Source organism: Zonotrichia leucophrys, chromosome 2, assembly GCF_028769735.1.
Source record: "Zonotrichia leucophrys gambelii isolate GWCS_2022_RI chromosome 2, RI_Zleu_2.0, whole genome shotgun sequence".
NCBI classification, from domain to species: Eukaryota; Metazoa; Chordata; class Aves; order Passeriformes; family Passerellidae; genus Zonotrichia; species Zonotrichia leucophrys.
Genome location: NC_088171.1, coordinates 6,128,304 through 6,141,330, shown reverse-complemented (window position 1 = coordinate 6,141,330; position 13,027 = coordinate 6,128,304). Strand labels below are relative to the sequence as shown.

Here is a 13,027-nt window from a genome sequence, read left to right as displayed (position 1 = left end):
ATACTTCCGTAAACTTATAATGACGTCTGTCTTGAGGATCTGGATTGGAACATACATTTCTATGTGCTTCCATCATCTGAATAATCACAGTGGTAAAAAGAAAAAAAAAGGTGTAAAGGTGTCTTTTATAAAGGTTAAATCTATATATTTCAGCGGAGAAAGCTAAGTGAATGGAGAGTGTTAAGGGCTATTTGTGTTGCAGCGTATCTGGTGTATAATCCCTTTTTATTTTGTTCTTATTATCAATAGAAGGGCAATGCACGCCTCCAGTTATTCTGAGGTTATTGCTGGCAGCAGAGATGATTAGAAACTCTAATTCGAGTCTTGGTGGGTTTGGTTTTTGTTTTTTTTTTTTTTTACAAATTGTCACAGCAATTTTTTTCTCATTGCATCCTGGGAACACATTGGTTATTTATGACCCAGTTCAAATGTCATATGTTGGTGCTTCTAATTGGAACATTTTTCTTTAAAACAACATATAAATATACCTATGAGGCAGAGGGAGCAGGGAAAGGAAGGCTGCTGACAGCAAATTCACTTCTAATAGATTCCTGTAAAGCATCCCAGAGAATCAGATTTTGTACTTTTGCATGTCCTGCCTAAGTAATGTTTTAAATGCATAGTGCAATGCTACAATCAACTTAAAATGACAAAATGTGGGCACCAAGTTTGTCATATCATGTTTTATTTTAATGTCACATCCTAGTACAAGCTGCCCAGAGCTTTATGTTTCTGGAAAATTCTGGAATTTCTGAAATAGAAATAGATATATTTGCAGAAATTGATATCTTTAAAATTAAAATACATGGTTTTCTGTAAAACAATCAACAGTAATGCACTTTGTTGGTCAAAATAGAGGGGAAAATCCAGAGGTCATGTATCACTAATATAGAGACAAGGAGAAATGTTTTTCTTCCAAGAAATTGAATATTTGCAACATTAACCCAGCAAAACTGATCAATTCTGAGCAACAGAGATGAGACACCCACTGAGAAGTGAAAGGGAAGGAGTAAAATCATACCATTATGATATTAAAAAAATAAAAATAAATTATCATAGCCTGAATTTGAGAAGTGCTTGGCTTTGCTCTGTAATTCTTCAGGAATTAATTGCTCCAAGTGGCCATTTTACACAATTCCTTATGGAAAATACCTTCTGCTTCCCCTCAGGAAAATGATATCTTGGATTGCAGTAATAGAGCAACTTCCCATCACCACCTCATACCAAGAACACAACAAACAACCTGTCTCACATTTCTAATTAGCAAAGAACTTGTGAGTCACAGGGGTTAGAGATACCAAAGATTCCCACCATAATGCTCAAATTTTTCCTGGGACAGCGAGCAAGACAAAACTGGATGTCTGTGAAATTCTATCCAGGGGACTGCCTTAAAAAACTACAAGACCACGCTGCACACATTATGCAACCCTCTTGCTGAGAAAATGACTCAGGAGGATCACTTTCTTTGCCTGAATCATTTTAATCAATAGCCTTCTGAGAAGGAAATGTCACAGCAAAGCAGCAAAATGTCTGAGCCTTCCTGGAGGCATCAGGGATTGTGTGTGTGTTATGTACCAGCCACAAATTCCACACAGCACCTGCACAAGGGGCTGAGTGCTTCTTGTGATAAAGGCTGGAGAGAAAACAAGTGGCTTAACTTCCCACTGGTGCTAAATATGACACTGCTGATGTGGAGCACTTTGTCTTAAAAAAAAAAAAAAAAACAAACAGAAAACCCTTTTATCTGTTGTTTCAGCCATTTAGGCTTTAATGTTGCATAATGGTGCCTCAGCTTCTAAAGGAAAACAGAAATTGAGGGAGTTCTTGCTCTCTCCACTCATTTTTTAAGTGGTGGCACTGCGTGGGCAGATGAACTCTGTACACGTGCTCAGCTGGCCTTCTGATCACGTTTGAAAATGTTCATTCCTGTAAGCGATGAGTTAAAGGGGCCTGGAAGACGCTGAATGAAGGAGATGGACAATCCCAGCAGGAGAGCCCCAGTGACTGGCAGATCCAGAGGAAGAAAATCCATATTCCATTTTTTATTCTTTCACTTCTCTCAGAAACATTTGCTCAGAGTAAAAAAAAAAAAAAAAGAAAAAAAGAAAAAAAAAGAGCCAAAACCTGCCCTGTTTAATATTTCCCCTGTTTAATGCTAGCATAATCACTCAAAGAGGGTTAGATGCAACGGGAAGACAGCCAGCCAGCCAATGTGGGGGCAGAGGGGGGGCTGCCAGTCTGCAGCTCAGGGGATGCAGCCACCTGGCAGCCTGCCCTGGAGCTGGGACTCCCTTCCCTTTCACAGGGAATTGCAAAAAATGTCAATTTTCATTACAAATGACTTTGCAAAATCTTCCACGAAATGGAGTTACCTTTCCCTGACCTGCTCTGCTCACAATTAATCCAGTTATGCAGGGGTTTTGTAAAGCTGGTGAGGGTGAGCTGAGGCAGCCTGGGCTCTCACAAACCCAGGCTGGGATCTCAGGAGAAGGGGAGCCGCGAGCCATCAGCCTGCTACAAAAAATGCAGGCAGGCTGTTTTGCTTACTTTACACTTCAGCACAAGGAAGAGAAATAGCTCTAGGCAGTGCTAAGAAACACACAGTGAGATTTTTCTTCTCTTTTATTTTCTGTCGAAATTTTGCAAAATTTGCTTTGTAAAATTTCTCTCTCTGGAAAAGGAAAAAAAAAAAAAAGAAAGAAAGAAAAAGAAAAATGTGTCTCTCTGCAAAATTCCCCTGTTTGCAAAAATCCCTGTCTCTCCTGAGTGTCTAATTTCCTGATGGCACCTGGCACAGCCCTGCTCAGCCCTGGCAGGTCTACAGGAGCTGTGCTGGCAGGAGGGGAGCCAAGGGCTAAAGTTTCACTGCTTGCGGTCTGCAAAGAGGGAGGCTGATATGCCAAAAGCAGAGTGAGAAGCAGACACCTTGACTATCCCAAGTGCCAGAGAGGGAAGTGGAGGCTTTGCCACCTGCTCTGATGGACACAAAGGAATTTTTTCAAGTCATCTTAGAAGGCCACAAATTGTTGAGCAGCAAGAAGGAATGTTGGCTGCAAAGTGAAGCTGAGTACTGTCCTGTAAGATGATTTCCAAGCTGTCCTTATCTGCTGCTTTCTGCAGAGGGCAGGAGCATGGCTTTGGAGCAAGAGAGACCCAAACAGATTTCTGGTGAGCACAACAACAGAGGGAGATTTGCCAAGACACATCAGCTGAAAAGCTGGAGACAGGTCCCACAGCCCAGAGGAGTAACCTCAACCCATGGAAGCCCAGAGCTGGAAATAACAAGGAGCAGGGTAAAGAAAAAAAATCTATATGTTATATCCCATATTCTAGGACTGATACAAAATGCTTGGTTATTGCTACTAGCTACCCAAATGTTCCAAAATTAGAAACTTCTCACTAAAGGCAGGTCCCACACCTGCAATGTCTCTGTTTGCTCCCACTGTGGTCAATGGCCACTGCAGTCACAGCCCTACAGGCCACTGCTCACCTTATCCAAAAGTAAATGTCACTACAACATCACATTCATGGGGATTGAAACTATCCATCACTTTCCACTGACTTTAAAGAGACAAAGACAACTGGCACAGACTCCTACACTGTAAATACCTAAAATTAGGTGACATTAATCCAGCTTTGAGATACTGCAGCCTCTGTTTTTACAGAAATAAAGGGCTTTTTAACCTCTGCTGTGAGCTCCTCAAATGCAAACTTAGCAGCATCCACCTTCCAGATTATCCAGATCACTTTTGTTTCTATAGGATATCTCTGCTGCTGCCACCACATTTTAGGGGCAATCCCACCATGCCATAGCTAGATGGCTGTGCTTTTTCTAATTCAGATTCTTCTACAATTAAAAGAATTCTAAAGATTAAGTTTTAAAGCAGTAACATATGGCAACTTTTAAACATAACTCAGAGAAAGATTATTAAAGAGAAAGACTCCATTTTGTTGTGACTACAGAGTTTTATTGGCTCCCTGGGTCACAAATTGAATCTCATTACCTTTGGAAAGGCTTTTCTGCTGTCCCTGCAGCTTGACTGTGGAGGGTCCCTCTGCTTTTCTTGGGACAAGTGTGATCTCTGCTTGCTTTGTATCTCTACACCTACCTGCTCTGGTTTGTACATTAAATTTCCCCTCAAAGCACTGGCCATGCTTTGCTCCCTGTCCCCTCTGCCCTGGGGATTTCATAGGACCCAGCTCATGTAGAAGATGCACTACAGGCACCTTCCAGCATAGATACCAACCCATGATCAAGCACAACTCCACTTCCCTCCAAGATCTTGCCTTGCTTTTTTTCTGTATATTTCTGTTTTAACATAAAAGTCACTATTAGTCACCAAGAACTTCTGCCTTATGGGTGCTTTACCAGAAAACCTGAATAGAGCTCATTAACCTTTCTCTTATCTCATTTCCTTAAGCAGATATCTATCAGGAACAGCCCAAAATCATGACTTTAACGGTTACTAATAACATCAGGATATGTTAGCTTGATAAAAATAGACATTTGCTTCTCATTCAGTTCTCTTCAGAAGGCGAGACTTGCTTGACAAAGGCAAAGCAATGCTGGCAGTTATCAAAGTGGGACATTCCCATGGCCAAAACTTTAAAAAGCAGGAATTTCACCCCTCAGGTGGCACTTCAAGCTCAGGCTGACTTACCAAATTGCCAATGTAGAGCATGTGCTCAAACTCCTTGGTCATCTTGTAGTGCTCCAGGGCCATGAAGAGCGTGTTCAGCACAATGCACAGGGTGATGGTGAGGTCAGTGAACGGGTCCATGACCACAAACTTGACAAATTTCTTGATTAAAAGCCAAAGTGGGCAGCAATCCCAAATGAGGAATTTAACAGCAAAGTGGTTCCAGCAGGGAGGACATTTCTGGTGCGATTCCTCAAGCTCTAAGTCACAAGCAGCAAAGTCACAGTCAATTCACACTGAGTTATACGACAAGAGAACACTTAAAATTACTCATTACACAGAGGAAGGCCCACAAATTACCCCAAATTTTTTTCAAAGATAAAAATATTCCTGTCCTAACAGGCTGGCAAATTACACACTTTGGGGTTTTAGCCAGTTGACCTGCACTTAGCAGACAGTGACCTTTTCTGAAAGCAAAAACCTTTTAAAAGTGTCACAGGCAAAAAGTGAGAATCACAGTAAATATGTGAAGTCTGGTATTATATATAGGCTTGGATTCTTACTCTATTTTCCATTTTGCCAATTTCCAATGGATAAGAACACACTGTCTTCATTTAGCTTAGATTGGAATATCTAATTTTCATTCCCTGCTCACATTTTCAAAGTACCTTAAGTAATACCTTTTAAAGCAGATAAGAGATGAAAGAGTTTAAATCCAATATTTAAAGCTTATTTAAGTACTTGAGAATGAGACTATCACAGTAGTTGTCAACAGAATTTCTGTCCTTGATGTGCAATCCAAAACAGCATTAAATATCTGATTTTTCTAAAAAGCCCACTGACAAAATCAGGGAGCACATAAGCCAGTTTCAAAATGCTACTAAAAATGTGCTTTTTAAAGGTGCTCTTAAAAGATTGCCTGTAATACCACTTTTACATGCTCATTTTACCTATGCACAAAAGAACTGAAATAGCTTCATAAGTTGTGTTAAATGCTGAAAAAAAAGTCCAAAAAAGAGACAGTTAATGGCTAAATGACAATGATCAGCAGAATTGCTTAATGCCTTCCTTTTCTGATTCCTTTATGGGCATGGAATGCTGTATTATGGTTTTAGTCTATATAATTAGAAGCTGCACTGATAACAGGAAAACTTCAGCCAAGGCTGTTATTTCAATCAGTTCATAAACAGCCTGCTCTCCCAAGGCAGGAAGCATTTGGGACAAGGGGAAATGGCCCCAAGCTGTGCCAGGGGAGCTTCAGATTGGATATTGGGAAAAAAATCTCTTTACTGAAAGAGTGGTTAAGCACAGATGGAGTCACTCCCCTGGAAATGTTCAAAAACTGAGTGGACGTGGCATTTTGCAATATGGTTTGGTGGCATGGGGGTATTCAGTCAAAGGTTGGACCTGCTGATCTTGGAGAATTTTTCCTCAGATTCTCTGATTCTTTATCCACTTTTCTTCCAAGGACAACAGAACTGTGCTATTAGGTGTCTTCCATCAAGCTTTCAAAACACCCTATGGCGTCCTGCCTGCACAGGTATTGCACACACATTTACACTGTTCTGAGGTCTTTGGGAAATCAAATTGATCCCAAGAAATTACTCTTTCCAGCCTGCAAACTGAGGGTTTACAGGTAAATTCTAAAATTATTTGAGAACCATGGATTTCAATGAACTTTTTTTTTTTTTTTTTTTTGAAACTTGCCTCTGAAAGCAATAAGGGGTTTAGAGCAGTCAATTCTTTAGGGATCTAATTTTCCAGGTAAATCTAGACCATATTCTTCACACATATGCCCCTTTATGTCCAGGTTGCTGCTAAAAGATTTTGTTTCACCCCCTTCAGCCTCAGCCACATGTTATTTCTCTGTCCTTTTGCCAGCTTTTGTGCTCCTGGACCTTCTGGGTGAGCTGGTTCTGCTTGTTGGTTCAGCTGAAAACCAATCACACAAAGTGCAGAAACACAGGGAAGGAGGAGGGTATGACTGTTGTCTTTTGGCAGTGATGTGGCATTAAAATGGTTTAAATAAATTAATAATCCACATCCTTTCCCAGTGAATATGATATTTGGAAAACACTGGATATTTAATTTTTTTCTAATATCTGCAAAAGAAAAAGTAAAATTAGCCTCTGTTTCTTCTGCTACTGTTAAAAATGATCAGAAAAATACAACCAGCATTGTGATGGTTTTTCTCTTACTTTTAAATTTAAACAGAAATAGGTCCTTTCTTGTCTGCAAGGCTTTGTAATGTCTGGAAAAAACAGACAGTTGTTGACTGCCCAAGAGCTAAGAGCAGACACCAAATAAGTAAAGGGGAAGGGATTTCTGGTCTGGCTGTTTCAAGGTTTGGCACAAATCTTACAGCCATTAATATGGTTAAATACTGTGATGTATTTTATACTGATCTGACATTCCCTGTTAACAAGTATTCAATTTCAATGACTAATCAAAGTCTGGGAGTTAGGAAATCTTTAATAAGGATTCTTCTACATAGAATCATAGAATCGTTTAGGTTGGAAGAGACATTTAAGATTCCAGCTGTTATCCCTTGACTGCCAAGTTCACCACTAAAGCACATTCCTGAGTGCCATGTCCTCTGAGTTATCCTAGCCTGGATGGTCTCTATCTGTGTGGTATAAAGGAATAGAAAAATACCATTAAATAAACAAGAACTCCAGAAGTCCAAACCTTTTAGGCATTCTTAACACATTACAAAGAGCAAATCAGTCACAAAGCTAATTGCTAAAAACCCCACAGAAAACAAATAAAACCTTTGCAGAGTACATTAAACACTGGAATACACCAAAGCAATTATTTCCTTATTTAGAGCACAGCTCTTTATTCATTCAAACACAAATATATCTTCTGGTCACAATACTGCTGAATATAACCATGGGGAGGGTAAAAAGGTGAGGAAGAGGAAGGGCTTTGTGGTTTCACACTGGGCAATGTCCAGGTCCTGTCTGTGAGTCCCTATCCATCAGTCACACAGAGAAATAGGCTGCAGGAGAATCCACAATTTCCCTTGCTGCTGTGCTCTTGACTGACTTTTTCTGTGCTCTTTGGTGCTACCTCCTCTCTCATCCCTGTTTGTGTAGGAGACACAAGAAATTGTAGGAAGCCCTTTCATGCTACAAGTCAAAAGATTGGGAATGTGGGGGACTTGCTCTGAGTTGTCTTGCTGCCAATAAATTTGTAAGAGGAACATGCAAAGTTCCTGCCTGTGGAAACCCAAAGGAGGAGAATTCTCCTGTAACTCATGAGAAGAGCAGTGGAAGAATTGGTTGAGAAATATTTCTGTGGTTAAAGCATCCTTTGGGCATCCTCAGATTTCGTGGTGGGACTCCAACACTGCAGTGTCCCTGTTGTGAGAGACTTAGAGACTTTGAGACTTTCCTCCCTGACAATTTGGAGGTTCTGCATGTGCCAGGCTTTCCATCAGCCCCAGTGAGATGAGGCACCAGCACATGTGCAGTCAGTCACCCCAAACCAGGCTGGTGCTCTGCTACCCTTCACTCCAGCGAGCCCTGTGCCCATCTAACACCACAACAGCCCAAAATCTTAAATCTTACAGCTCCAATTCTGATTACATGGCATTTTCTCTGGATTTTTTACAAGTTCGTGGCTAAGATAATGATTGTGCTGCCTCTATTATAGGGGTTGCAATAACAACCCTTAGTGCCTTCTTTCAAAACGATATCAGGGCATTTTGTGTCAAGTTTTTCCTGCCTTTTAACACAGATGTGGCTTTGAGCTGGGAAACTGAGGATGACTCTTACCTTCCAGGGCACTGGTGATGATGCTGACAGCACTCACTGCCCTCTGCCTCTGAAAGGGCTCCTCTGAGTGGTCCACTGAGGGCCGGTGGGGCATTAAAAGCTGTTTCTTGCTTGCCTCGTCCGAGGGGGAAGTCTGTTCAAAGGAACACACTGGATCAGCACAGTAAATCCAAGGCAGACACTGGGCAAAAATTTCAAAACTGCCTAAGCATTAATTTTGTCATCTGAGGAGTTTAAAGCTCACTGACTTTTGTGTTAAAGGCATGCTGGTGGGGCATAGTTTTGAAAATGGCACTTTGAGCAATTTTGGAGAATTTGTTCTGCCCTTCACCTTCATGTAAGCTGTGGGTGAAAATAAAGGAAGGCTTACAATGCCAGAGGAATAGCAGTGCTGCTTTCCCATGCTCTTTGCTTGTGAAAGAAGGCCTGCTTAATTACATTAATTAATCCATTATTTCTGAAATGTGTTAAGTATTTAATTATACAGCTAGAAAAGGAAAAGGGCGTGGGTAACAGCTCCATTGCAGACCTCTGATATCATACCAAGCAAAATGACTCCCCAACACATGTTTTTCCTTGTTCTGAAACAGTGCCAAATCTCAGGAACATATTGTCATTGTGGTGATCTTTGGTGTTACGGATTCTGAAGCTCCATAATTAGGGGAGAGATTTAGCTTTCTTTTTCTCAGGAAAAAATAAATAACCTAACCCTTGTTCTCATGTTTCTCAAGGAAAAGAATAAAAAAAATCCCAAAGAAATCAAATACCAGAAAACAGAACTCCCAAACTGTCTTTGTTTAATGTCTCACTTTAAATTAGTTTTATGCTTTTTGTAGGCTTGGGTTTCTGAAGTCAGACAGAAATACAGTATAGCTGAAGACACACACTGCATGAAACACTTCATATTGTCAGCTCACAGGAGCAAGATGTTAAGGCTTTTATTATTACAAGCTCTCAATTCATATAGAGAACAAATCCCACTTGGTTTACTCCTCCAGATCTCACACAGGTGGAAAGAAAAGTTTTTGAGGTGCAAGAACCTGGGAAAGCCAGGTTTAACATCATTCTCTGCCACAGACCTCCTGGTTGAGACCCTCAGTTTCCCAAAATAAATGTTTAACAGCCCCTGCCCTGGTCCTCAAGCACCCAGACATTGTGTAACGAGACAGGTGTAGAAGGATAATCCTGATGGCTCTTGTGTTATAGCTCAAGGAAACAGGAAATGAGAATAAATCCCTGCAAAGATGAGAAACTGGTTTATTCAGATATCAGAGCAGCTGCTTTGGTTTCTCCATGAGAAGTGAGCTAAAGGAATTAGATTCAGCCTTCTGGATCTTCTCATCACTTGGGTCTGAAATGGCCCTGACCCCCCTGATCAGCACCTGGAATGCCAACTGAGATGTGCCAAAAGCAGCAGCTCCACAGCTCTGCTGTTTGTGCCCAGGGACCCAGGAGCCCTCCTTTTCTCTACCAAAAATGCTCTTCAAGAAAGGCAATTCCACGAGAAAAGCAAGAAACAAAGGTGTTGAAGCTGTATGAGCCGTATTTCTGGACTGTGACGTCTTCAGGGCAGGGGATATCCCCAGCAAAGGGCAAAGATGTTTGGCCATGATTGGCAATGACAATGATAACCAGGATGCTGGTCCCAGGTCACTTCGAGCACTGCAGTTAAAAACACCAATCACTGTGAGGCCAGAGAAGAGTAAAGACTTTGAAAGCAAGAACTGAAAACATTAGCTGGGCCAGAAAAGCAGTGATGCTCCAAAATGGCCTTTATTTCCCCTTTTAAAGAAAAACTCAACTGAATCTGCTCATTGCCCATTGAGTTACTGACTAAGTCATCTCAAAGGCAAAGTCATAACCAGAAACTCTTCAGAGAGAGTCATGCACAACTAGAAAACACTTTCTCCTTGGCTTAGGAGCCAGGGAATACCAGGAATGGTGTTTCAGATGCATTAGTTTGCTTGATTTCCTTCACCTCAAAAACATCCAATAAAAACCAATGAAACAACAAATGTTTTATTAATGAAGAAAGCATCTACAAAATTGCATAATCATTCACAGCAGTTTGGAATACATAACAAATACATGGTACCAAAAAGAAAGAGCTAGACAGAAAAACAGGAGGGAGGCAATTTTTAAAAGTAGAATAAATTTAAACAAGAAAGAAAGGAAAAGCAAAGAAAAAGAGAAAAAAAAAACCCAAACCACAAGTTTGATGAACTGTAAGAAAACCTCAAATTTCAAACCTCTGTGGCTTATTTCAGTTTTTTTAAGCTCTAACATCTCCCCATCCTATCTGACCTAAAGCATAGGATGTACCAGTAACTTGTCATCAGACAACCTCATTCCCAAGAGTCCCTTACCTGAGAGCCACCTTTTATTCACAAGTGCAAAGCGGTAGAAACCCAAAAGAAAAACATTCACAAGTTCATTTTTCCTTTTTTTTTTTAAATTTATTTAACTAAACCAAGCCCCTGTTTCCTGCCAGCCCCCTGGCACCAGGCACAGAGCACAGACACAGATGACACAGTGTGTGGCAGGCAGTGCCACTGGGCAAAGATTTGCCAACAGAGCAGTAAATCCAGCACGTAGCCACTCTGTCACTTACTAGGAAGAATTTTTCCAGGAAAGAAAGTTTCCATCCAGGTGAATTGCTTAGAATTGCTAATGCTGCTTAAGGAAGGTCATAATCTTTTACCATATGTAAAGAATAGTTATGTGTGGGTTTGGGTTTATACTATTTTTATTTATTTTAGAACAGAGATGGTTGATAGTCACACAGGAACTGGCAGCTTTTGCGCTGTGAGACAGAAACAATTCCAGGAACTGGACAAGCAGGCAGCAGAAAGGCTATTATCATCTCTGAGAGAACACACACAGGCACAGCTTCTCATTGTACTTATATTTCTATAGAAATGAAACATAAAATAACATCAGTCCCCACAGTTATGCAAGGAGTGTCCCTAGGATCCAGATGAGAAATCACAATGGAGTTAAACATAGGCACCTCCAGCAGGAAAAGATTATTTCTGTTGCCCCCTGATGAATTGGAAAAGTTCCTCCTTTGGATTAGCTAAATTCTATAGAGACAAATATACTATCCAGTAATTTAGATGTAAATGAGGATGCATAACAGAGATATTTTGTTCTCACTGCCTACAGTTTTGAACTATGTCAAAACGATTATGTGAAGATGGGCTTAAGCATAGCAGTGTTTTTAAAGACCATTTTTGGGAACCAGGACAGATTTAATTTTCCTTGTACCCTTCAGAATTTTTCAAGCAGAAAAAGGTGGCCAAGCCACACCATGAGCAATGGACTCAGTAAGGCACCAGCACAAATATTTAATGAAATTGGAGGCAGCCATAATCGAGCACAGCATTAAAAAGAAACCACCTGATTTTGGGGATGCCTGACTATTTAAAGAGATCCACCATAAGCTAAATCAGTTTGAAATATTTGTACCAAATCTGAGTGATTTACACTTAGAATGTACAAAAAACAAAGTTTGAAATGAGCAGAAACAGAACTGTGGTGACAACTCTGTGTGACAGCATCAGAGGGAGATTTTAGCCACATAACTTATTGGAGGATTTTTGGATGACTTATTCTCTTTACCTTTATTTCTGAACATGGAAACTGCTAACACTTTCCCTTTTCACCAGTCTTGTGCCAAAGCAAAAAGTGAAAGAGAGAAATTTTACCTCAGGGTGATTTTAGGATGAACATGAAAACCTCAAACCAATGTGGTCAGCAAAAGCTTTTTATGCTTAGCTGAAACAAAAAGCATGGCCTTGTTTTGTTTGTTTTTCTTTTTAAAATAATATAATCTAAAGACAAATTCCTAAATCTTTATTTCAGACCCTTGATAAACAGCTTGGCCCCTCTCCAGATGTTTTCCCTTCTGCCAATCTAGCAATGCTCAACATTTCAAGTTTCCTAGAAAAGAAAGCATAAGCGTGACCAAGAAGAAATTCAGGAAGGGATGTGTGTGCAAGAGGGTGTTCCCAGGTTACTCCAGCCTCATTGTCCATCCCAAAATCATCCTAAAAACAGCCTGCCCTGCCCTGCTCTGCTCCTGGACTGATGGGAAGCTCTGGTGAGGAGGTGCCCCAGGAGAGCAAAGCAAGTGGGGATCACTCTGGGATTCTCTAGCTGGTCAGAGTGACACCGAGATGTGTCAGAAAGTCTCTTTTCCCAGCCCAGCGGTCAAAGAAGGAGTCAGGCCTCTTAATTTCTTGGTCTCAAGGTTGTTTATTGTTTCTTATCTATAAAATTCTTTCTCCTGGCCTGATGAGACCTGCTCAGCAAGACAGTCAAAGGCTCTCTGCCTGCCCTGGGGCAGTGTTATCTTTTTATACTAAAAACTACATGTACAATATTTACAATTACTTTCCAATACCTATCACCTATGCTAGACAGTGAGCTCCTACTCTAAACCAACCTAAAAGTGCCACCATCACAGCAGAAGATGGAGGCCAAGAAGAAGAAGGAGAAAGGCTGGACCTGCTCAGATCCCTCCATCTTGCCCTCTGAACCCTCATTCTAAAAACCCCAAAAATCTATTTTTCACCCCATGATAAATTCACTATCATTCTACATAAA

At 40.7% G+C, this 13,027-nt stretch overlaps 1 protein-coding gene across 3 annotated transcripts in view; it reads right to left on the bottom strand.

Annotated features, from left to right (window-relative positions):
• LOC135443558 (sodium channel protein type 5 subunit alpha-like) overlaps nt 1–13,027 on the bottom strand; it is a 214,421-nt gene that overhangs the window by 96,801 nt on the left and 104,593 nt on the right. For all 3 annotated transcript variants that reach the window (XM_064703849.1, XM_064703850.1, XM_064703851.1), the window contains 2 exons: nt 8,420–8,552; nt 4,662–4,900 (listed from right to left, as the gene is read on the bottom strand). In XM_064703849.1, the coding sequence (XP_064559919.1) occupies nt 4,662–4,900; nt 8,420–8,552 (372 nt within the window). The remainder of the gene's footprint in view (nt 1–4,661; nt 4,901–8,419; nt 8,553–13,027) is intronic.